Below are 23,417 nucleotides of genomic sequence, written 5' to 3' on the forward strand. Positions count from 1 at the left end.
CAGATGAAAACCACGGCAGGAATATCTGTCAAACCAAATCCACTTCCACCAAGAGCAGGAATGAGTTTAGTTTATTGATCCACCCTGCACACTGGGAACAATTTACAGAGGGCACAGAAAAAGGTACGAATAGTCACGACCATACAGGAGTCAACCCGCGACATGTCGACACGTGACGCCTGTATGGTCGTGAGTAGTCGCCCAGAGAGCCGTACCTTTTTCTGGCCGGCAAGTCGCAGAAATAATCGCCTAAGTGGGACAGCCCCTATCAAATTCAGGAGTCAAATCCAGGAGTAAAGCGAGTGCCCGCTCCCTGCGTCCTGTTCACAAACACCGCTTTAATTTTCTCTTTGCCACCCTTACTGGGGAATGAATCAGTAATGCTTCATCATTCAAAGTGATCCCCCCTTTTTTTATCTTCAGTGTGATTGTTAGAATGATAAATATTAAAAATGCAACCAAATAGATTTTGAGTGGACACCATAACAAACATTCACACTGACAAAAGAGGTAAGATAAATTTACATAACATGCTGCAGTTTTCTTTGCTGATCTTCGGTGTAAACCAGCATCTGCAGGTCCTTCCTACACATTCTGTTATAGTTCACCAGTCAGTACCTTGCCTCTGACATGTATTTCAGTGACTATGCTCGCTAGATATTTACCACAATCATTATCAGTTGTATTTAGGATACAGTTATACAAGAAGGATTCAGTAATGAAATATTATCTTACCCAATACGGCACTGGGAGTCAGCTGTTCTGCTGCCACTGTATTCCATTGAAAACCCAGAACAGAGGAAGAAGACATTATTTTAATTGCTTTAATCTTAATAATTTCTTTAAATTAATTGCTATCATTTAAATGCTCCTGTAAAGTGAAAATGTTTGGTTTGATCGTTTTAAAAATGATGTTATTCCTTTTTGTGTTGCCTTATAGAGCGTCTGATCATCAGAGATTTTTCTGATCGATTCACGGTGGCACAGCGGTAGAGTTGCTGCCTTACAGCGAATGTAGCCGCGGAGACCCGGGTTCCATCCCGACCCCGGGCGCTGTCTGTACGGATTATGTATTTGTTGGTTAATAGGCTTGGTGAACGTAAATATTGTCCCTAGTGGGTGTAGGATGGTGCTAATGTGCGGGGATCGCTGGTCGGCGCGGGCTCAGTGGGCCGAAGGGCCTGTTTCCATGCTGTATCTCTAACTAAGACTAAACAGAGTTGAAGGGACTTTAGCAGCAAGGAGCCACCATCAGGCATCAGGGTTGTACAAGGGAACGGCCTGTGGGAGCTACTGTGGGGAGATGAAAGTGAGGGCAAGTGCCAGCCTCATAGATTTAGAGTCATCAAGTCACACAGAACAGAAACAGGCCCTTCAGCCCAACACGTCCATGCTGACCATGATGCCCCATCTATGCTAGTCCTATGAGCCCTATTTCATCCATGCCCCTTTAAAGCATTCCTATCTGTGTACCTGTGCAGGTGTCTATTAAATGCCTGTCTCCTTGATCATTGTAACTTTTTGCATATCTTTCATTCATTTGTTCCATATCTCTCCATATCACCGTCTATATCTCTTGTTTCACTTTCCCCTGACTCTCAGTCTGAAGAAGGGTCTCGACCCCGAAACATCACCAATTCCTTTTCTCCAGAGATGCTGCCTGCCCCCGCTGAGTTACTCCAGCATTCTGTGTCTATCTTCAGTTTCAACCAGCATCTGAAGTTCCTTCCTACACTTTTACTGCTCGTTCCTTTTGACTTTAACAACATTGATGGGTATTTCCACCAACCTCTGCTTTACAAACCCACCACTAAAAAGTCTCTTAAAGGGCCTGTCCAACTTGCCGATTCGTCGACTGCCGGCATCATATCAGTGTCGCCAAAAGATTTTGAACATTTCAAAATCCAGCGGCGACAAAAAAATGTTGCAACACTTGAACAAAACCGCACGTGAATACGTCATCATTTGAACTCACTTTAGGTCACGGGCAACATGCGACGTTATGCGCGCCGGATCACGCCGCGCACGAGCGAACGCAGTCGACAGCTGCAGCCCGCTATGGCATCGGGAAGTCACCCCTGGTTTAGATAGAGTGGACGTGGAGAGGATGTTTCCACTAGTGGGAGAGTCTAGGACTAGAGGTCACAGCCTCAGAATTAAAAAAATGTTCCTTTAGGAAGGAGATGAGGAGGAATTTCTTGTCAGAGGGTGGTGAATCTGTGGAATGCTTTGCCATGGAAAGCTATGGAGGCTAAGTCAATGGATATTTTTCAGGCAGAGATAGATAGATTCTTAATTAGTACGGTGTCAGAGGTTATGGGGAGAAGGCAGGAGAATGTGGTTCGGAGAGATAGATATGCCATGATTGAATGGCGGAGTAGACCTGATGGGCCGAATGGCCTGATTTTTCTCCTATCACATGATCATATGATCTAAGGGTTTGTGTTGACATCAGATTCAAAGGTTCAACGGTTGAAAGGTTGAAAGGTCTGTTTATTGTCACGTGTACCAATTAAGTTACAGTAAAACCCGAACGGGGACTGTGGGCCGAAGGGCCTGTATTGTTCCTGTGGTATATGTTTTGCTCATAGTCAGAAGCCTTGTGCTAAACAGCAGTTCACATTTAGTTGTCCCAGCCAGGATCGGAAATAGCTTCCCCAAAAACAACCAAATTGGCAGCAAATCTAAACAAGGTTACTCATTTCAAGGAAGTTACAAATCCAACATATATTTGTCCAAATCCCACAGGGAGTTTATATTCAAGCTGAATATCTTGCCTGCCAGGACACAGCTGAGATAAAATTAGCATCAAAATAAATTAGGCTATATTTTTCTTAACATGAAGCTGTTTTTTAAATCCCTATGGCAGAATTATAGAAACTAATCTCATTCCCACGTTTTATAAAAGAAGGCTTGGTTTCTGTGTACAGACCAAAGGAAAATGATTTAGAAATTAAAATACAGTTTGGATTATCGCCTTGTGATTTATTTTATTAAATGAAAATTAGGTTGTGTCAAAGTTGCCAAATCAAAATCTTCTCGGCAGTCGCCATTGAGAGAGGGGCATCAAATGCCTGTGGAGGCATTGAAACGTATAGAATAATGAAAGGCATAGATAGAGTGGATGTGGGGAGGATGTTTCCACTGGTGGGAGAGTCCAGGAACAGAGGTCATAGTCTCAGATTTAAAGGGCACTCTTTTAGAAAGGAGGTGAGGAGGAACTTCTTTAGCCATAGACATAGAAAATAGGTGCAGGAGGAGGCCATTCGGCCCATTCATTGTGATTATGTCTGATCATCCCCAATCAATAACCCGTGCCTGCCTTCTCCCCATATCCCTTGATTCCACTAGCCCCTAGAGCTCTTTCTAACTCTCTCTTAAATCCATCCAGTGACTTGGCCTCTACTGCCCTCTGTGGCAGGGAATTCCACAAATTCACAACTCTCTGGGTGAAAAAGTTTTTTCTCACCTCAGTCTTAAATGACCTCCCCTTTATTCTAAGTGTGGCCCCTGGTTCTGGACTCGCCCAACATTGGGAACATTTTTCCTGCATCTAGCTTGATCTTTCAAAACTCTTTAGATTCTGGAGTAGTTCCTGAAGATTGGCGGGTAGCAAACGTAAGCCCACTTTTTAAGAAGGGAGGGAGAGAGAAAACGTGGAATTGCAGACCAGTTAGTCTAACATCGGTAGTGGGGAAACTGCTAGAGTCAGTTATTAAAGATGGGATAGCAGCACATTTGGAAAGTGGTGAAATCATTGGACAAAGTCAGCATGGATTTACGAAAGGTAAATCATGTCTGACGAATCTTATAGAATTTTTCGAGGATGTAACTAGTAGCGTGGATAGGGGAGAACCAGTGGATGTGGTGTATCTGGACTTCCAGAAGGCTTTCGACAAGGTCCCACATAAGAGATTAGTATACAAACTTAAAGCACAAGGCATTGGGGGTTCAGTATTGATGTGGATAGAGAACTGGCTGGCAAACAGGAAGCAAAGAGTAGGAGTAAACGGGACCTTTTCACAATGGCAGGCAGTGACTAGTGGGGTACCCCAAGGCTCAGTACTGGGACCCCAGCTATTTACAATATATATTAATGATCTGGATGAGGGAATTGAAGGCAATATCTCCAAGTTTGCAGATGACACTAAGCTGGGGGGAAGTGTTAGCTGTGAGGAGGATGCTAGGAGACTGCAGGGTGACTTGGATAGGCTGGGTGAGTGGGCAAATGTTTGGCAGATGCAGTATAATGTGGATAAATGTGAGGTTATCCATTTTGGTGGCAAAAACGGGAAAGCAGACTATTATCTAAATGGTGGCCGATTGGGAAAGGGGGAGATGCAGCGAGACCTGGGTGTCATGGTACACCGGTCATTGAAGGTAGGCATGCAGGTGCAGCAGGCAGTGAAGAAAGCCAATGGTATGTTAGCTTTCATTGCAAAAGGATTTGAGTATAGGAGCATGGAGGTTCTACTGCAGTTGTACAGGGTCTTGGTGAGACCACACCTGGAGTCTTGCGTACAGTTTTGGTCTCCAAATCTGAGGAAAGACATTCTTGCCATAGAGGGAGTACAGAGAAGGTTCACCAGACTGATTCCTGGGATGGCAGGACTTTCATATGAAGAAAGAATGGATAGACTCGGCTTGTACTCGCTAGAATTTAGCAGATTGAGGGGGGATCTTATAGAAACTTACAAAATTCTTAAGGGTTTGGACAGGCTAGATGCATGAAGATTGTTCCCGATGTTAGGGAAGTCCAGGACAAGGGGTCACAGCTTAAGGATAAGGGGGAAATCCTTTAAAAACGAGATGAGAAGAACTTTTTTCACACAGAGAGTGGTGAATCTCTGGAACTCTCTGCCACAGAGGGTAGTTGAGGCCAGTTCATTGGCTATATTTACGAGGGAGTTAGATGTGGCCCTTGTGGCTAAGGGGATCAGGGGGTATGGAGAGAAGGCAGGTACGGGATACTGAGTTGGATGATCAGCCATGATCACATTGAATGGCGGTGCAGGCTCGAAGGGCCGAATGGCCTACTACTGCACCTAATTTCTATGTTTCTATGTTTCTATGTCCAGTTCTTTTCTAGCTTGTCCAGTCAGAGGGTGGTGAATCTGTGGAACTCATTGCCACAGAGGGCTGTGGAGGCCAGGTCAGTGGATATTTTTAAGGCAGAGGGTGTCAAGGGGTATGGGGAGAGGCAGGAGAATGGGGTTAGGATGCAGAGATCAGCCACGATTGAATGGCGGAGTGGACTAGATGGGCCGAATGGCCTAATTCTTACTCCTGTAACTTGTGTACTTTGTGGAGTGATGCTGCCGGAGTGTTGGTGTTAGTACGTACGTGTCTCGTCTCTCTGCTTGCTGCAGCTTTTGTCTGTGGCCGTTACCACCGGCTCCATTTCACGCTGTGTGCCGCTCTGCGTCTCCTTCTGTTTCTTGGCAAGTTTCCTGTGGGGAACGCAGGCAGGAAGCAGTGTTATCAAACAAGTTCACAGACCTGGCTAGTTTCATTCAACTCTTCTTGCTGCCTTCACCATTTTTCAAGCGATAGTAGACTTTGGCCATTCGGCCCATCGAGTCCACTCTGCCATTCAACCATGGCTGATCTCTGCCTCCCAATCCCACTTTCCTGCCTTCTCCCTCTAGCCCATGGCATCCCGATTTGATAAGGAGGAACAAGTTCCTTATCAAATCTGAAGAAGGGTCTCGACCTGAAACGTCACCTATTCCTTCGCTCCATAGATGCTGCCTCAACCACTGAGTTTCTCCAGCATTTTTGTCTACCTTCCTTATCAAATCACATTTGTTGATCACAAGAATTATGTTAACAAGAAGAACTGTCAGTGCACGAAAGAGCTTCTCTAAAGCTGATTTTGCCTTTTGCAAACCAGCAATTGAAACACATGCATCCAGCGGGAAAACTTAGTGCTGGAGTAACTCTCCTTGGTTTTTCAAAGCCTGCTGGATCTCCCGGTTGGCTACTGTTTCAGCTCCCAATCCCAAGTTGACGTTGGTGAGGCCACATTTAGAGTATTGTCTTCAGTCCTGGGCACCATCTTATAGGAAAGATGCTGTTAGCTGGAAAGGGCGCAGAGAATGTTTACAAGGATGTTGCCAGGGCTAGAGGGCCTGAGCTACAGGGAGAGGTTGAGTAGACTAGGACTTTATTCCTTGGAGCGCAGGAATGGATGGCTCTGGGATCATGAATTCTTTCAGCAAGGCTTTATCTGTATTTGGCTGAAATAGAGCGTTAAATATTTTCACACCGACTTATGGAAAAATTTAAAATCTCCGCAGGTTTACATTTTCAAGACTTTCAACTGTCAGAAAATTCTCCAAACTATTCCGCAGATGGTTCCATGCTTTTGGCACATTGGCCCTCATCAGTCAGGGTATTGAGTATAGACGTGGGAGGGGTCATGCTGCAGTTGTATAAGATGTTGGTGAGGCCGCATTTAGAGTATTATGTGCGGTTCTGGGCACCGTGTTATAGGAAAGATGTTGTCAAGCTGGAAAGGGTTCAGAGAAGATTTACGAGGATGTTGCCAGGACTAGAGGCCTGAGTTACAGGGAGAGGTAGAGCAGGCTGGGACTGTTCCTTGGAGCGCAGAAGGATGAGGAGTGATCTTATAGGGGCGTACAAAATCATAAGAGGATTAGAGAGGGTAAATGCGCAGAGCAGGGGCTTCATGAACCCGAGGTGAAGGGGGAAAAATTTAATAGGAACCTGAGAGGTGACTTTTTTACACAAAGGGTGGTGGGCGAATGGAATGAGCTGCCAAAGGAGGTAGTTGAGGCAGGTATTATTGCAATGTTTAAGAAACACTTAGACCGGTACTTGGACAGGACAGGTTTAGAGGGATATGGGCAAATGACAATAGACAATAGGTGCAGGAGTGGGTCATTTGGCCCTTTGAGCCAGCACTGCCATTCAATATGATCATGGCTGATCATCCAAAATCAGTACCCCATTCATGCTTTCTTCCCATATCCCTTGATTCTGTTAGCTCTAACTCTCTCTTGAAAGCATCTAGAGAATTGGACTCCACTGCCTTCTGTGGCAGAGAATTCCACAGATTCACAACTGTCTGGATGAAAACGTTTTTCCTCATCTCCGTTCTAAATGGCCGACGCCTTATTCTTAAACTGTGTGGCCCTGGTTCTGGACTCCCCCAACATCGGGAACATGTTTCCTGCCTCTAGCATGCCCAATCCTTTAATAATCTTATATGTTTCAATAAGATACCCTTTCATCATTCTAAATTCCAGAGTGTACAAGCCCAGCCGCTTCACTCTATCCACATATGAGGCAGGTGGGACTAGTGTAGATGGGACATTGTTGGCCAGTGTGGGCAAGTTGGGCTGAAGGGCCTGTTTCCACATTGTATGACTCTGTGACTAGTGTAGATGGGACATTGTTGGTCGGTGTGGACAAGTTGGGCTGAAGGGCCTGTTTCCACATTGTATGACTCAGCGACCGTAAGGGCTCATTTTCATCCTCACTGCTGATGTATGAGGGCTGCCATTACCTTGGCCTATTCATTACACTGGGGACAGCTGGGAAGCCAGTACTGTCGGTGGCACGGTGCCGGCCTCTGTACAGACACTCGTTTATCTTCTCGCTCTCTGCTTGTGTTGCTGAGCCAGCCTCTTCCTATTTGCTGCGTACTGCTGTAGGATTGAGGTCAGCACCTTTGTAATATGTTTTCTGTTTCAAACTTATCAACAACTTACAACAGGAAAAATGTTCATCATTCCTTAATGATGTCAATTTTTCAAGGCAGACACTTCATGGCTGATGTTGGAAAGGGTGCAGGAGAGATTCACCTGGGCTTGAGTTATTGGATAGGCTGGGACTTCCTTCTTAGAGTGATGGAGTCAGAGGGGTGACTGGGGTTAGGAGGGAGAGATAAATCAGCCATGATTGAATGGCAGAGTAAACTTGATGGGCCGAATGTCCTGATTCTGCTCCTATCACTTGCGATCCTATGAACTAGCGGTGTGGTGTGACTGAGAGAGTTGTGGGGGTATTTTGGGAAGGTATCACGACAGGTTTCACAAAGACTGATTCCATGTCACTTTGACTGTGAATGAGGTTGATTTATAGAAGCTCTGCTCATGCTTTGAGAAACGTCACCACTAATTAGAAACTAAGGAGTGGATGGGTTCTGGACATTGATGGAGAGGGAACCATTTTGGCTTGACCAGGTGGTGAAGAGGGAACCTAGCACAGAATTAGAGTGGACAGAATTTAGGGAACAGATTATTGTGGTGTGATGTCAGGAGGAATTCACAATGAGTTTTGTGAAAAGTAAATCATTAAATTTGACCGTGCCAAAGTGATTTCATTTGTTTTCACCTGTAGCAGTTCACTTTTTTCCCCTAAAATGACACTTTTTTAAAACGATACAGTTAAGGAAACAGATCCTTCGGCTCACCGAGTCCCATATAAGTCGCCACTTCTCACTAATTCTATGTTATTCACTTTCCCCTACAAACTAGGGGGAATTTACGGACGGCCAATTAACCTACAAGCCTACACATCTTTGGGATGTGGGAGGTAAGCGGAGCACCCGGAGGAAACCGAAGTGGTCACAGGGAGAACGTGCAAACTCCACACAGGCAGCAACCGAGGCCAGGATCGAACCTGGGTCTCTGGGGCTGGGAGGCAGCAGCTCTACTGCGGAGGGCATTGGAGAACCTTAGTATTGCACAGGGTTTTACATCAAGAATGGACATTAGTATTGTAGGATATTTTGACTTAAGTTGCAATCAAAATAAAATGCCATATACAGTATTTTGGCATCACCCCAGTCCAGGAAGTCCTGGGCCATAGTAACATTTGCATGAATCTACATTAACTTGCTGTTTACAATATCTCTTTCTGATTAACATTGCCAGCATTAAGGGTGCCATCACTTTGCTGACGTTTAAACAAGTTATGGGGGGTAGAATTAGGCCATTCGGCCCATCAAGTCAACACCGCCATTCAATCTTAGCTGATCTCTGCCTCCTAATCCCATTTTCCTGCCTTCTGCCCATAACCCCTGATACCCGTTCTAATCAAGAATTTGTCTATCTTTGTCTTAAAAATATCCACTGACTTGGCCTCCACAGCCCTCTGTAGCAATGAGTTCCACAGATTCACCACCCTCTGACTAAAGAAGTTCCTCCTCACCTCCTTTCTAAAAGAGCGTCCTTTATTTCTGAGGCTGTGACCTCAGGTCCTAGACTCTCCCACCAGTGGAAACATCCTCTCCACATCCACTTTATCTATGCCTTTCATTATTCTGTAAGTTTCAGTGAGGTTTCCCCTCATCCTTCTAAACTCCAGCGAGTACAGGCCCAGTGCCGTCAAACGCTCATCGTACGCTAACCCACTCATTCCTGGGATCATTCTTGTAAACCTCCTCTGGACCCTCTCCAGAGCCAGCACATCTTTCCTCGGATATGGGGCCCAGATTTGTTCACAGTATTCCAAATGCGGCCTGACCAGCGCCTTGTAGAGCCTCAGCGTTACATCTCTGTTTTTGTATTCCAGTCGGCTTTCGGGATACTGTATTCATACTGGATCTGGTGCTGGGAGAGGCATTGACTTGAGAGTAGTGTCTCAAGAATTCTGCCTTTGACAATAGACTATCTGCCACCAACCTGCTGTCAGCACCCATTCCTATAGCTTCCATGGATGTCATGCCATGGTTTGGAACAGGTGCAGCTGTGACAGACAGTGTTAGTTTAGTTTATTGTCACATGTCCCGAGGTACAGTGAAAAGCTTTTGTTGCGTGCTAACCAGTCAACGGAAAGATAATATGGTGAGCCGTCCACAGTACACACATACATGATATAGAAACATAGAAAATAGGTGCAGGAGTAGGCCATTTGGCCCTTTTTGAGCCAGCACCGCCATTCAATATGAACACGGCTGATCATCCAAAATCAGTACCCCGTTCCTGCTTTCTCCCCATATCCCTTGATTCTGTTAGCCCTAAGAGCTATCTCTAACTCTCTCTTGAAAACATCCAGTGAATTGGCCTCCGCTGCCTTCTGTGGCAGAGAATTCCACAGATTCACAACTCTGTGGGTGAAAAGGTTTTTCCTCATCTCAGTCCTAAATGGCCAAGCCTTTATTCTTAAACTGTGACCCCTGGTTCTGGACTCCCCCAACATCGGGAACATGTTTCCTGCATCTAGCCTGTCCAATCCCTTAAGAAATTTATATGTTCCTATAAGATTCCCTCTCGACCTTCTGTGGCCCAGAATTCCACCTAAAGGGAATAACGTAAATAATGTTTACTGTGAGGTTAAAGCCAGTAAAGTCTGATCAGAGATAGTCCACGGGTCTCCAATGAGGTAGATAGCTGGGAATCACGCATGTGTTTAGGTTTAATATTGTCACATGCACCGAGGTACAGTGAACAGCTTTGTTTTGCATACTGCCTCGTCAGATTAGGTAATACTATATATAAATGCAATCAAATCAAACTCCAATACGATAGGTGGAGCAAAGAGGAAGACTCAGAGTGCAGAATATAGTTCTCAGCATTGTAGTGCAACAGTTGCATATATCCACAATCATCTACATCGATGGTCACTCGACACGAGTGTGACTGTCCTCTCATGGAGGACGCCCGTGCGTGACTTTGTTTAACGTGGGGAGACTGGTGCACAAACAGCCACCCCACGGCCCTGACAGATCTGGGTCAGGATCCAGTGGCGTGGAGTCCAAGACGACCGGAGACCCTTTCCTGCTGCAGCCTTCATCCGCCTTCCCAGCCGTTGTGACGCTCCACTAAGGTCAGCCATCGTCCTCCGCCTGTTCCACCGTTGAGGTCTCAAATATCCGCAATGGGGTAGAGATGAATCAGACGGCACTCTAAGCTGATGGAAGGTTTGTTCAGAAGCCTGCCTTGTATAGGTCATGAGGACATGCGATACCAAAAGATAGAACTTTATTTATTTATCCCAGGAGGCCCACAGTCATAAAACACAAGATGCATGAAACATGAAATTAAAGTGAGGAGTGGAAAGGATTGGAGATGTGCAAAGATTGGGGGTGGGGGAGTGGGAAGGTGAGTCAGTCTACCCCACGACAGAAGGGGGAGGAGTGTACATCAGGGACTACATCAGGGCCAGTTGCTTGCTGTGGATTCACTCTCAGGAAGGCTGATCTTTGATCGGACTTTACTGGACTTTATCTTGTACTTTGAACTGGTATTTTGTTGGTTCACATGCTTGATCAATGGTGTTTTTTATCATTAATGTTTTATTATTATTAATGTTTAGTGTTTTCTGAGTAATTCGTAACTGTCATGTTGTTACTTGTGGGCGGAGCACCAAGGCAAATTCCTTGTATGTGAATAATTGGCCAATAAACTTACTTACTTACTTATTTAGTAAACATTATTTACCCATTATCCTGTATCTGTACACTGTGGACAGCTCGATTGTAATCATTTGTTGTCTCGCTGCTGACTGGTTAGAATGCAACAAAAAGCTTTTCACTGTACCTCGGTACATGTGACAATAAACTAAACTGAAAACTTACATCTACCACATGTAACCACTGGCACAGGCTCATTGTAGAGGGAAGATAGTCGATGAAAGGCAATGGCAATGTGTAAATGATCATGTCCCACTCTATCAGACACTGTCAGGGCACACACCGTGTCAGGTACATATCATTAAGGGAAGGTAGACAAAAATGCTGGAGAAACTCAGCGGGTGAGGCTGCATCTATGGAGCCAAGGAATAGGTGACATTTCGGGTCGAGACACTTCTTCAGACTGATGTGGGGGTGGGGGTGGGGGCGGGAAGAAGAAAGGAAGCGGTGGAGACAGTGGGCTGTGGGAGAGCTGGGAAGGGGAGTGGAAGGAGGGAGAAAGCAGGGACTACCTGAAATTGGGGAAGTCAATGTTCACACCGCTGGGGTGTAAACTGCTCAAGCAAAATATGAGGTGCTGCACCTCCAATTTGCGGTGGGACTCACTCTGGCCATGGAGGAGGCCCAGGACTGAAAAGTCGGATTCGGAATGGGAGGGGGAGTTGAAGTGCTGAGCCACCGGGAGATCATGTCGGTTATTGGGAACTGAGCTAAGGCTAAAGGGAAGATGGTCGAATCAAAAACTGTAGGAATGCATAAATTATCTTTTCCAAAACAAAACACCTTCTCTATCAGATATTGTTGAGGAAGAAAAATTCCTTTGAAAGACATATCTACACGGAGTAATCTAAAAGGAGGAGAAGATAGAGAGCTGAACTGATTTTAATGAAGGAAAATGATTGAAAGTTGAAAGACATGGGGTTGTGAGGAAGGGCAGATGTGAAATATTCAACTGGTGAGTGTGGCCACAACTTGACAAGAGAGAGAGAGGCAAACCTGAAACTCATACTAAATTATATTTTTCCAATCCCATTGGATGTAAAGGTGCACAGGTTGTCAAATCTAATAACGTAACTGACAATGTTAGATTGTGTGAAAAAGAAGGGAAACATTTAGCTGGATTTTATCTTTGCTGAAACTTTAGTCGAGGGCAACAGCTGACATTTTTTTTCATTTAGTTTAGCAACACGGTGTGAAAACGAGCCCTTCGGCCCATCGATTCCATGCCGACCATCGATGGCCCGTTCACACTAGTTCTCTGCTATCCCACTTTCTCATCCACTCCCTACAATTTACAGAGGGGCCGATTAACCTACAAACCCGCACGTCTTGGTGACACGGGAGGGAACTACCGGAGCACCTGCAGTCACAGGGAGAACGTGCAAACTCCACACAGACACAACCGAGGTCAAGATGGAAGCCGGGTCATGGATGCCCAGCTATGCTCATCCCATCAGCCTGTGTTTGGTCCATAAAACGTTCCTATCCATAATAGACACAAAAAGCTGGAGCTACTCAGAGGGGCAGGCAGTGTCTCTGGAGAGAAGGGATGGGTGACGTTTCAGGTCAAGATCTTTGTTCAGACTGACAACTTTCCTGTTGCCTTACCTGTCCAAAAGTCTTTAAAATGTTGGTATTGTACCTATCTCAACCATGTCTGTTGGCAGCTCGTTCCAGACACCCACCACTTTCTGAGTGAAAAACGTGTCCCCATGCTTCCTATTAACTCCCCCCCCCCCCCCCCCCCCCCCCCCCCTTAAACCTATGCCCACTGGTTCAACAGCTCGATTGTAATCATGTGTTGTCTTTCCACTGACTGGTTAGCCCGTGACAATAAACTCAACTGAACTCTTGATTCGCCATCCCTGGGATATAGACTCTGGGATTCACCCTGTCTTTTCCCCTCATGATCTGATACAGCTCTATAAGATTACTGTTCATCCTCCTGCACTCGCAGGAATAACATCTGAGCCTACTTCACGTCTCCCTGTAGATCAACGTCTCTAGTGCTGGCAACATTGCTCTGACATCTTCTCTGCACTCTCTCCATCTTAATGCAAACTCATGGCGCACAGCGGCACACTAAAGTTGCAGCAATTTGAAGAGGAAGGCTCTGAAGACCCAAAACGTCACCCATTCCTTCTCTCCAGAGATGCTGCCTGACCCTCTGAGTTACCACAGCACTTTGCATCTACCTTCGGTATAAACCGGCATCTGCAGTTCCCTTCTCCACACTTCCTGTGATTTGCGTTTATGAAATCCATACAAACAGCTTGTATCAGACATGCCAGTACTACAGTATATAAGAGATTAAACCTAGGATTATACCCCAGCGGTATGAACATTGACTTCTCCAATTTCAGGCAGTTCCTGCTTTCACCTTCTTTCCCCTCCCCTTCCCAGCTCCCCCACAGCCCACTGTCTCTGCCTCTTCCTTTCTTCTTCCCGCCCCCCCCCTCACCCCCACATTCGTCTGAAGAAGGGTCTCGACCCAAGTTAAACATAGATGCTGCCTCACACGCTGAGTTTCTCCAGCATTTTGTATTAATATTATCTTATGTATAATATATCAGATGGATGCGCAGGGAATGGAGGGATATGGATTATGTGCAGACAGATAAGAAGTAGCCTTGGATTCTGTCTGGCACTGACAATGTGGGCCGAAGGGCCTGTTCTTTGGCTCCATCTCGAAAAACAAAAAAATAATCAAACTGGGGAATCATTAATTAAAAAAAATTGAAATTGCAAAAATATGACTGCTTTAACAATATATCAAGTTGAAGTCCACATTTATTGCCACATGCACCAGTTAAGGTGCAGTGGAATTTGATTGACCATGCAGCCACACAATCAAATAGAGCACAATACACCACAGAATAAAACATGGACATCCACCACAGTGGAATCAACATTCTTCATTGTGGTGGAAGGCATCAAAGTTCAGTCAGTCCTCCCCCTTTGTTCATCCATGGATGTGTGGGGCTATCCACAATCTGTGCAGGAAGATTCTGACTGCAGATTCTGGTTTAAATCAAAAATAGACACAAAAGGTTGGAGTAACTCATCTGCGGGACAGCTGGAGAGAAGGAATGGGTGATGTTTCGGGTCTGAAGAAGGGTCTCGACCTGAAACGTCGCCCATTCCTTCTCTCCAGAGATGCTGCCTGGCCCGCTGAGTTACTCCAGCTTTTTTATGACTATCCATAATCTGTAGTCAATCCAAAACTGAGGAGTCGTTGAAATGTGACAAACCAAACCTCTGTCACCAAATCTAGAGACAGTTCCCCATACAGTTGTTTAAGAAGGAACTGCAGATGCGGGCAAAATCAAAGGGAGGAAAAAATGCTGGAGAAACTCAGCGGCTGAGGCAGCATCTATGGAGCGAAGGAACAGGTGACGTTTCGGGTCAAGACCCTTCTTCAGACTGATGTGGGGGGGGTGGGGGGCGGGAAGATGAAAGGAAGAGGCGGAGAAAGTGGGATGTGGGAGAGCTGGGAAGGAGGGAGAAAGCAAGGACTACCTGAAACTGGAGGTCAATGTTGATACCGCTGGGGTGTAAACTGCACAAGCGAAATATGAGGTGCTGCTCCTCCAATTTGTGGTGGGACTCATTCTGGTCACGGAGGAGGCCCAGAGAGTTCCCCATACAGTGTCTGTTTAATACTAGTGTAGTAGGGACATTGTTCCAGAACCAGGGGCCACAGTTTCAGAATAAGGGGTAAGCCATTTAGAACGGAGACGAGGAAACACTTTTTCTCACAGAGAATGGTGAGTCTGTGGAATTCTCTGCCTCAGAGGGTGGTGGAGGCCGGTTCTCTGGATGCTTTCAAGAGAGAGTTAGATAGGGCTCTTAAAAATAGCGGAGTCAGGGGGTATGGGGAGAAGGCAGGAACAGGGTACTGATTGGGGATGATCAGCCATGATCACATTGAATGGCGGTGCTGGCTCGAAGGGCCAAATGGCCTACTCCTGCACCTATTGTCTATTGTTGGCTGGTATGGGCAAGTTGGGCCGAAGGCCCTGTTTCCACACTGTATCACTCTGTGACTCTAATACAGTAATTAATGATTGTTTCTCACCTGCAGTCCTGTACACAAACACCTGGCTGGGAGCTGCCACTGACAATCCAGTTATCAACCACCGATCAGTGCGATGGATCTACATGGGCATTTGCATTGACAGCATGGCCAACTAACTGATCAATCAATCAATCATCACCCAGCTGTGTGTTGCCAGAATTAATCACATCACCTGCTGCAGCGTTTCCCAGAGTTCACGGAGCCACAAACTAAATACGTGTTCAAGGAACGAGAGTTGATGGTTGTAGCCGACCCCACGCCACACACTGGGGAATCTTCCGTCAGTCTGTTCACATCTCAGTGGGTTCATCGTGACCTGTGGCCATCTTCACGCCTCTAGGTTGGAATTTGTAGGAAGCAACTGCAGATGCTGCTTTACACTGAAGATAGGCACAAAATGCTGGATGAACTCAGCGGGGCAGGCAGCTCCACTGGAGAGAAGGAATGGGTGACGTTCAGTGTCTGAAGAAGGGTCTCCATCCATAACATCACCAATTCCTTCTCTTCATAGCAGAGTCTGGGGATATGGGGAGAAGGTAGACAAAATTGCTGGAGAAACTCAGCGGGTGCGGCAGCATCTATGGAACAAAGGAAATAGACAACGTTTCGGGCATGGGGAGAAGGCAGGAACGGAATACTGATTGGGGATGATCAGCCATGATCGCATTGAATGGCGGTGCTGGCTCGAAGGGCCGAATAGCCTACTCGTGCACGTATTGTCTATAGTCTATTGTCTATTCAGAGATGCTGCCTGTCCCGCTGAGTTACTCCAGCATTTTGTGTCTATCTTCGGTGTAAACCAGCACCTGCAGTTCCTTCCTACACATTGACTGTGTTGGTCCGCTCAGTCATCTACTTGGTATAAATGATTGATTGATACTTTATTGACACGTGTACTTGGTACAGCGAGTTTACTTACAGTACAAGTATGCGCCGACAATATAGTCCCTCTTCCTTCTCTCCCCAATCCCCCCCCACTCCCTCTTTGTTCTCGGTGGCCCCTCGCAAAATACAAAGGAAACTAAACTCCCCCCTCTCTATCCTTGCCCTGACTGACTCCAATTAGAATCATCCAGCAAGGAAACAGGCCCTTCGGCTCAGCTTGTCCATGCTAACCAGCGTCCCCCATCAACACTAGTCCCACCTGCCTTCGTTTGGCCCATGTTTCTGTAAACCTTTCCTATCCATGTACCTGTTCAAGAATTCAATGAGTAGATAGTAGTTCAGCACTGCACTCTGGTTGTGGTGGGATGGTTCAGTTGCCTGATAACAGCTGGGAAGAAACTGCCCATGAATCTGGAGGTGTGCGTTTTCACACTTTTGTAACTCTTGCCTGATGGGAGAGGGGAGAAGAGGGAGTGGCCAGGGTGAGACTGGTCCTTGATGATGCTGCTGGCCTTGCCGAGGCAGCGTGAGGTGTAGATGAAGGGAGGTTGGTTTGTGAGATGGTCTGGGCTGCGTCCACAATTCTCTGCGTTATTTCTAGCGGTCTTGGATGGAGCTGTTCCCAAAATCAGGTCAGGGTTTGGAATGCAACAGTGTTGAATTTTAGGGCAAAATGTTGTACATAAGGCGTGCGTTTGGCTAGCGTACAATAGCAAGGAGTTTTTAGAACTTATATTTCAATGAGCACGAAACTCCATTAAATCTTCCTGAACAGAAGGGTTATGGGCCAGTCCCACTTGGGCGATTTCTTGAGTGACTACAGGCAACTGCCGCAAACTTTTCAACCTGTGTGAAAATGTTTCGGCGACAGTGGCGACAATTTTTGTCGTAGATTGTCGCCAGGTGTCGTAGGTGAATTCACTTAAAACTAGTCCCTGGCAGTCGCCTAAAGAGTCGCCTCAGTGGGACAGGCCAATAAATCATTGATCAGTCCATCAAGAAGCAGACTGCATTGATTTACAGGAGTAATAACGAGGAGCACAAGACTAATACTTATATCCACGGGACAGAGTGCTGTTAATTTTTGGAAACAAGGGTGCAGTTTCTAATTACGCAAAAGGAGAAAACATTGTGTTTGTTTACGTGTTGAGATGCCAAGCAATTGTGTGTGTGTTTTTAATCAGATTTTAAATTACACAAATTGAAGGGTTGGGATTAACTTGATGTAAAATGAAAAATAAATGTAATTTTTCCTGAAGAGAAAGTCGGTTGGTTATAATTGTAAATACCGATGTTAGTTGGATGCCCTTCACCATCTGTTTACAATGCATAACGGGTCTGTAAATGTGTCTGTTAATCATGATGGATGAGAACTATAATGTCAAAGTGGCTTCGACCATGCCAACACAACATGACTTTACATTTAAATACCAATGGAAATAAGTTGCCCTCATACTAGTCTCTGGAACTAGTGCACTACAATGCTGAGAATGACTCTCCGCACTCTGCATCTTCCCATTTGCTCTACCTATTGTACTTGAGTTTGAACTGAGTGTATCTATGCGCGGTATATCTGATCTGCATGGATTTGAAAGCGTGCAAAAGAAAGTGTTTCACTGTACCTCGGTACACGTGACAGTAATAGACCTGAACCTTACTGGCACAGGATTGGCACAAAGAAAGCCTGTGTCGGGGGTCACGGGGAGAAGGCAGGAGAATGGGGTTGTCAGGGAGAGATAGATCGACCATGATCGAATGGTGTAGACTTGATGGGCCGAATGGCCCAATTGTACTCCTATCACTTAATACCTTATGAGACCCAAAAGGTCACCTATCCATGTTCTCCACAGATGCTGCCTGACCCGCTGAGTTACTCCAGCACTCTGTGTCCTCAACATAATGAAGGACCATTTTCACCCTGGTCAGGCCATCTTCTCTCTTCTCCCATCGGGCAAACAATACAAAACCACCTTCCACCAGACTCAGCAACAACCTCTGGCCCTGTAACTCAAATTCTGCTCCTATAGACGATAGGTAACAGGTGCAGGAGTAGGCCATTCGGCCCTTCGAGCCAGCACCGCCATTCAATGTGATCATGGCTGATCATCCACAATGTCCTATGGTCCACATTTCCCTATTCATTTCTTGCTTCTTACGAAGAAAGACCGTGACAACTATGTGGACGATCTCTTTAGTTGAGATTGGAGACAAGGTACACAAGCTTTCTACTAATGGTGTGTTTAAGCAGTAATGTCCTGAGATACAGGATCAGACCCACTGCAGCGGAATTAAACTGGCCCTGGGAGAGAAGACGTGATTTGTGACAATAATGTGCAACATGGTATTCCACTATCAGGTCCATCTCACTCAGACAAGTCACAGAGTTTGCTTTGAAATGTCAATATTTGCTGCTACATATTTGATTGCACATCAAGTCACAGTGAAGAGATTGTGGTGCAGTCCGGAGTGAATCCTGATTCAGGCAAGGCTTGTTTAAGGGCACGGCTCAGAGCTGCCTGCTGTTGATGTTATTTCAAAGGGAGCAAGATCAGAAAGTATTCCCGCTCGTCACCTTTCAAGCACCGTGCAATAATATTGCAAAACCTTGTGGAAAATCACAATAATAGGAACTATGTAACATGGAACGCAGAAGAGTACAGCAAAGGATGTTGGGGCCGGCAGTGATGGCAAGTGATCTCATCAGCTTGTGTATCATCCATATCCCTCTATTCCCTGCATATCTATGTGCCGAACTAAAAGTGTGTAAGAAAGAACTGCAGATGCTGGTTAAACTCGAAGGTAGACAGAAAATGGTGAAGTAACTCAGCGTTACTGAGGCTGCATCTCAGGAGAGAAGGAATGGGCGACGTTTTGGGTCGAGACCCCAATCTCTTCTGAGATGCTGCCTCACCCGCTGAGTTACTCCAGCATTTTGTGTCTACCTGATGTTGTATTTGCCTCCACTCCCACCCCCTGCAACACGTTCCAGGCACCCACCACCAACTGGTAAAAAATCTGCCCCGCACATCCCCATTAAACCGATGTTGGGGGAGTCCAGAACCAGGGGCCAAAGTTTAAGAATAAGGGGTAAACCATTTAGAACGGAGACGAGGAAACACTTTTTCTCACAGAGAGTTGTGAGTCTGTGAAATTCTCTGCCTCAGAGGGCGGTGGAGGTCGGTTTTCTGGATACTTTCAAGAGAGAGCTAGATAGGGCTCTTGAAGAAAGCGGAGTCAGGGGATATGGGGAGAAGGCAGGAACGGGGTACTGATTGTGGATGATCAGCCATGATCACATTGAATGGCGGTGCTGCCTCGAAGGGCCGAATGGCCTACTCCTGCACCTATTGTCTATTGTCTATTGTCTAAATGTGGCCTGACCAAAGTCCTATAAAGCTGCATCGTAACTTCCAGACTCTGACACTCAATGCCTCCAGCAATGTGGGCAAGTGTACCATAAGCCTCCTTTAACACTTGTGCTGCCACCTTCAGTCAGCCAGGAACTTGGACTCCAAGATCACTCGGCACATCAATGCTGTTAAGGGTCTTGCCCTTTTAAGTCCGTTAATTATTAAACATTTCACAATTATAAAGGTCTTCAGTTCAAACAGAATAACAGATTAAAAATACGCCTTTAATATGTTTTAACTGGACATGCAGCCTTTAAAGAAATGGCAGCCGATGGTCTATCTCCTTTGAGCAAGTGATGTTTGCGTTTAACAGAGGGAGAAGTCTACTTGAGCTAATACTTACAGGTAATATGAGTAGGAATAAGCACTCCTCCTGGAAAACGAGAACAGTTGAAGGGATAAATGGATGGGAAAGCAGTGAAAGGGAAAAAATAAGAAGATAAGTTGTTAATGAATTTGCACAGTAAAAGTTCAGGGGATTAGGATCATACAGATAATGTCAAAGTCACCTTGACGCTCACTCCCTGCCACAAACGTGTAAATAACATGTCAAATACTGAAATCATAAAATTGTGCTCGTTTATCTGTCGGATGAAGCCATAGTTTATATATTTTGTTTTGAAAGGGGTTGTAATCTCCCTCGTCTTAGAGCCTTCCCGGCAGCTTTATGTCTTGCCGCCTGTGTCAGCCATAAAGATTGTTTAAAAACCTGTCAGGCTCCTGGCCACAAAGGGGCCGCACGACAAGTGTAATAGACCGCGGCAAGCCGACCGTTGGCAAATCCACCGATGCCAGACCTCCTCGGCAAAATAAAAATGAATGGCTGCTCATTTTAACGGCTGTCAAGCGAACGCCCAAATGGAGACTTCCCGCCTGCAGTCAAATAAGAAATTCATCGTTGAGACTTAATGTTAAAATAACTATTAAATAATAGGCCATTAATGATAGCAAAGCTCTACTTAGCAAAGGCTGATGTACTAACATGCCTGAAAGGTCAATACTGTGCATTAACTTGTTTAATATGTATGATATAACTCAATGATTCTAAACGAGAGCATGTCCATCACAGGGAATAAGATGCATGGTCTCATTGATATTCTGCTACTCTTTATGACCAGAGAGATGGCAATGATCAGCTCGTCGACGAGCTGACGAGTGAATGATGGCTTGTAACCAAGCTGGGCTGGGGGAAGGGAACCCGTGGAAACATAAGATGCTCTGCAAAGCCAGGTAGCTACTCGGGGAGATTAGATTTAAAGCCCCAGTCCAGTTGATTTTATTTCCTGCGCGATGCTGAAACGCCTTTGAAACATTCCCACCGACACAGGTCTGCACTCTGCATAAATTCAAAGTCCAGAGGCTGACAGGAAAAAAAACTGATTAAATCAATTCTCCCTCTGCACAATGACTAGCGCAGTCAATAGATCTTTCATGAGCTACATCATTTGTGATAGAATTTTCCTGCTCAGTTTATAAAGATAAAGCTGACTAAATGAAATGCAAATTCAATTTAGCAGTACTCTGCAAAGCCACAGTACCAATCCTGAGAGTCCTTAATTCTGTCAAACTTGCTATTGTATTTTCTTTATATAATGGGAACATCATAATCCGTATTGAACTGCAAGGCAAGATACTGTCCAGTGTGGGCTGATTCTTGTGTACATTACTCTCTTCTCATCCAGGAGAAAATACCATGGTGGCGCAGCGGGTAGAGCTGCTTCCTCACAGCGCCAGAGACCCAGGTTCCATCCTGACCTCAGGTGCTGTCTGTGTGGAGTTTGCACGTTGCCCCTGTGACCGTGTGGGTTTCCTCCCACATCCCAAAGACGTGCTGGTTTGTAGGTTAATTGTCCCTCTGTAAATTGTCCCCTAGTGTGTAGGGAGTGGATGAGAAAGTGGGATAACATAGAACTGCTGGTCAGTGTGGACAGGATGGGCCAAAGGGCCTGTTTCCATGCTGTTTCTCTAAATTAAAATACAATAAATCAAAAAAAACATTGCTGATTTTTTTGAAAGGTCAATTGTATACGCTGGTGCGGAAAGCCTTATGGATCATGTGTGGGAAGGAACTGCAGATGCTGGTTTAAACCAAAGTTAGACACAAAATGCTGGAGTAACTCAGCGGGACAGGCAGCATCTCTGGAGAGAAGGAATGGGTGACGTTTCGGGTGAGACTGATTTTGGGTTCAGTCTGAAGAAGGGTCTCGACCTGAAATGTCATCCACTCCTTCTCTTCAGAGATGCTGCCTGTCCCACTGATTGACTCCGGCATTTTGTGCCTATCTTTGCCTTATGGATCATGTTGTCCTCTTTAGGCCATTGTGTGGCCACTAAATAGAGGAGCAAATGCCCCTGAGACAGGGGACAGGAACCAGGGCCACCACAGCTCCAGGATAATATCTTGGATTCAGCTGAACCTGGACAATGCCCAGTGCAAGCAAGGAGTGCCCAATCCCCAAACATTCTGGCAAGGAGGACAAGTAGAACAAAAATGGTGAGATCATGCACAGAGGACTGAAGACGGGTCTCGACCCGAAACATCACCCATTCCTTCTCTCCAGAGATGCTGTCTGTCCCGTTGAGTTACTCCAGCACTTTGTGTCTATATAGATCAGGTCACCTTACAAAGGGTATGGAAGGCCATGGAAAGTGGACAACTTGATTCACAAGGATGGTGTATTTAATGATGAATACTGGACTGCAGGTGGCTGCAGGTCTTTCCAATGGTTGAATGATTTAATAGAGCAGAATGAACGGGAGAATCGATACTTGTGGGGAACGGACAAAAATGAGAAGGCCATTGATATAATGAATGAGCCAAAGGAATAAGCGAGGAATCGGAGAGAAATTATTTTCTTGTCATGGAGTGGAGCGAATGTGGACCTTGCTTCAGCAGCTAGAGTTGAGATCCCCTGTACAGATGGATGTTACATAAGCAAATAGACAATAGGTGCAGGAGTACGGTATTCGGCTCTTCAAGCCAGCACCGCCATTCACTGTGATCATGGCTGATCATCCCCAATCAGTACCCCGTTCCTGCCTTCTCCCCATATCCCCTGACTCCGCTATCTTTAAGAGCCCTATCTAGCACTCTCTTGAAAGTATCCAGAGAACCGGCCTCCACCGCCCTCTGAGGCAGAGAATTCCACAGACTCACAACTCTCTGTGAGAAAAAGTGTTTCCTCATCTCTGTTCTAAATTACTTACCCCTTATTCTTAAACTGTGGCCCCTGGTTTTGGACTCCCCCAACATCGGGAACATGTTTCCTGCCTCTAGCATGACCAAACCCTTAATAATCTTATATGTTTCAATAAGATCCCCTCTCATCCTTCACTCCGGAGTAAACTCCGGAGTATACAAGCCCAGTAGCTCCATTCTCTCAGCATATGACAGTCCTGCCATCCCGTGAATTAACCTTGTAAACCTACGCTGCACTCCCTCAAATGACAAAGCAAGGATGAAGAAAGGAAGGGCAAGACTATGCTCAAATAGAACATACAACACGGAACAGGTCAGTACAGGAACAGGCCCTTCGGCTCACAATGTCGACCATGATGCCAAATTAAACTGATCTCCTCTGCCTGCATGTGATCTATACCCCTCCATTCCCTGCACACCCACGTACCTGTCCAAAAGCCCCTGAAACGCCACTATCATATC

At 45.8% G+C, this 23,417-nt stretch overlaps 1 protein-coding gene across 5 annotated transcripts in view; it reads right to left on the bottom strand.

Annotated features, from left to right (window-relative positions):
* ptprt (protein tyrosine phosphatase receptor type T) overlaps positions 1–23,417 on the bottom strand; it is a 540,461-nt gene that overhangs the window by 87,122 nt on the left and 429,922 nt on the right. For 2 of the 5 annotated variants that reach the window (XM_055652681.1, XM_055652683.1), the window contains 3 exons: positions 20,100–20,129; positions 5,344–5,450; positions 736–771 (listed from right to left, as the gene is read on the bottom strand). In XM_055652681.1, coding sequence (XP_055508656.1) covers positions 736–771; positions 5,344–5,450; positions 20,100–20,129 — 173 coding nt within the window. Of the gene's footprint in view, positions 1–735; positions 772–5,343; positions 5,451–20,095; positions 20,130–23,417 lie in introns of those variants that run through there. The other 3 variants (XM_055652682.1, XM_055652684.1, XM_055652685.1) reach the window with 2 other exon arrangements.

Source organism: Leucoraja erinacea, chromosome 21 (genome assembly GCF_028641065.1).
Source record: "Leucoraja erinacea ecotype New England chromosome 21, Leri_hhj_1, whole genome shotgun sequence".
NCBI lineage: Eukaryota > Metazoa > Chordata > Chondrichthyes > Rajiformes > Rajidae > Leucoraja > Leucoraja erinaceus.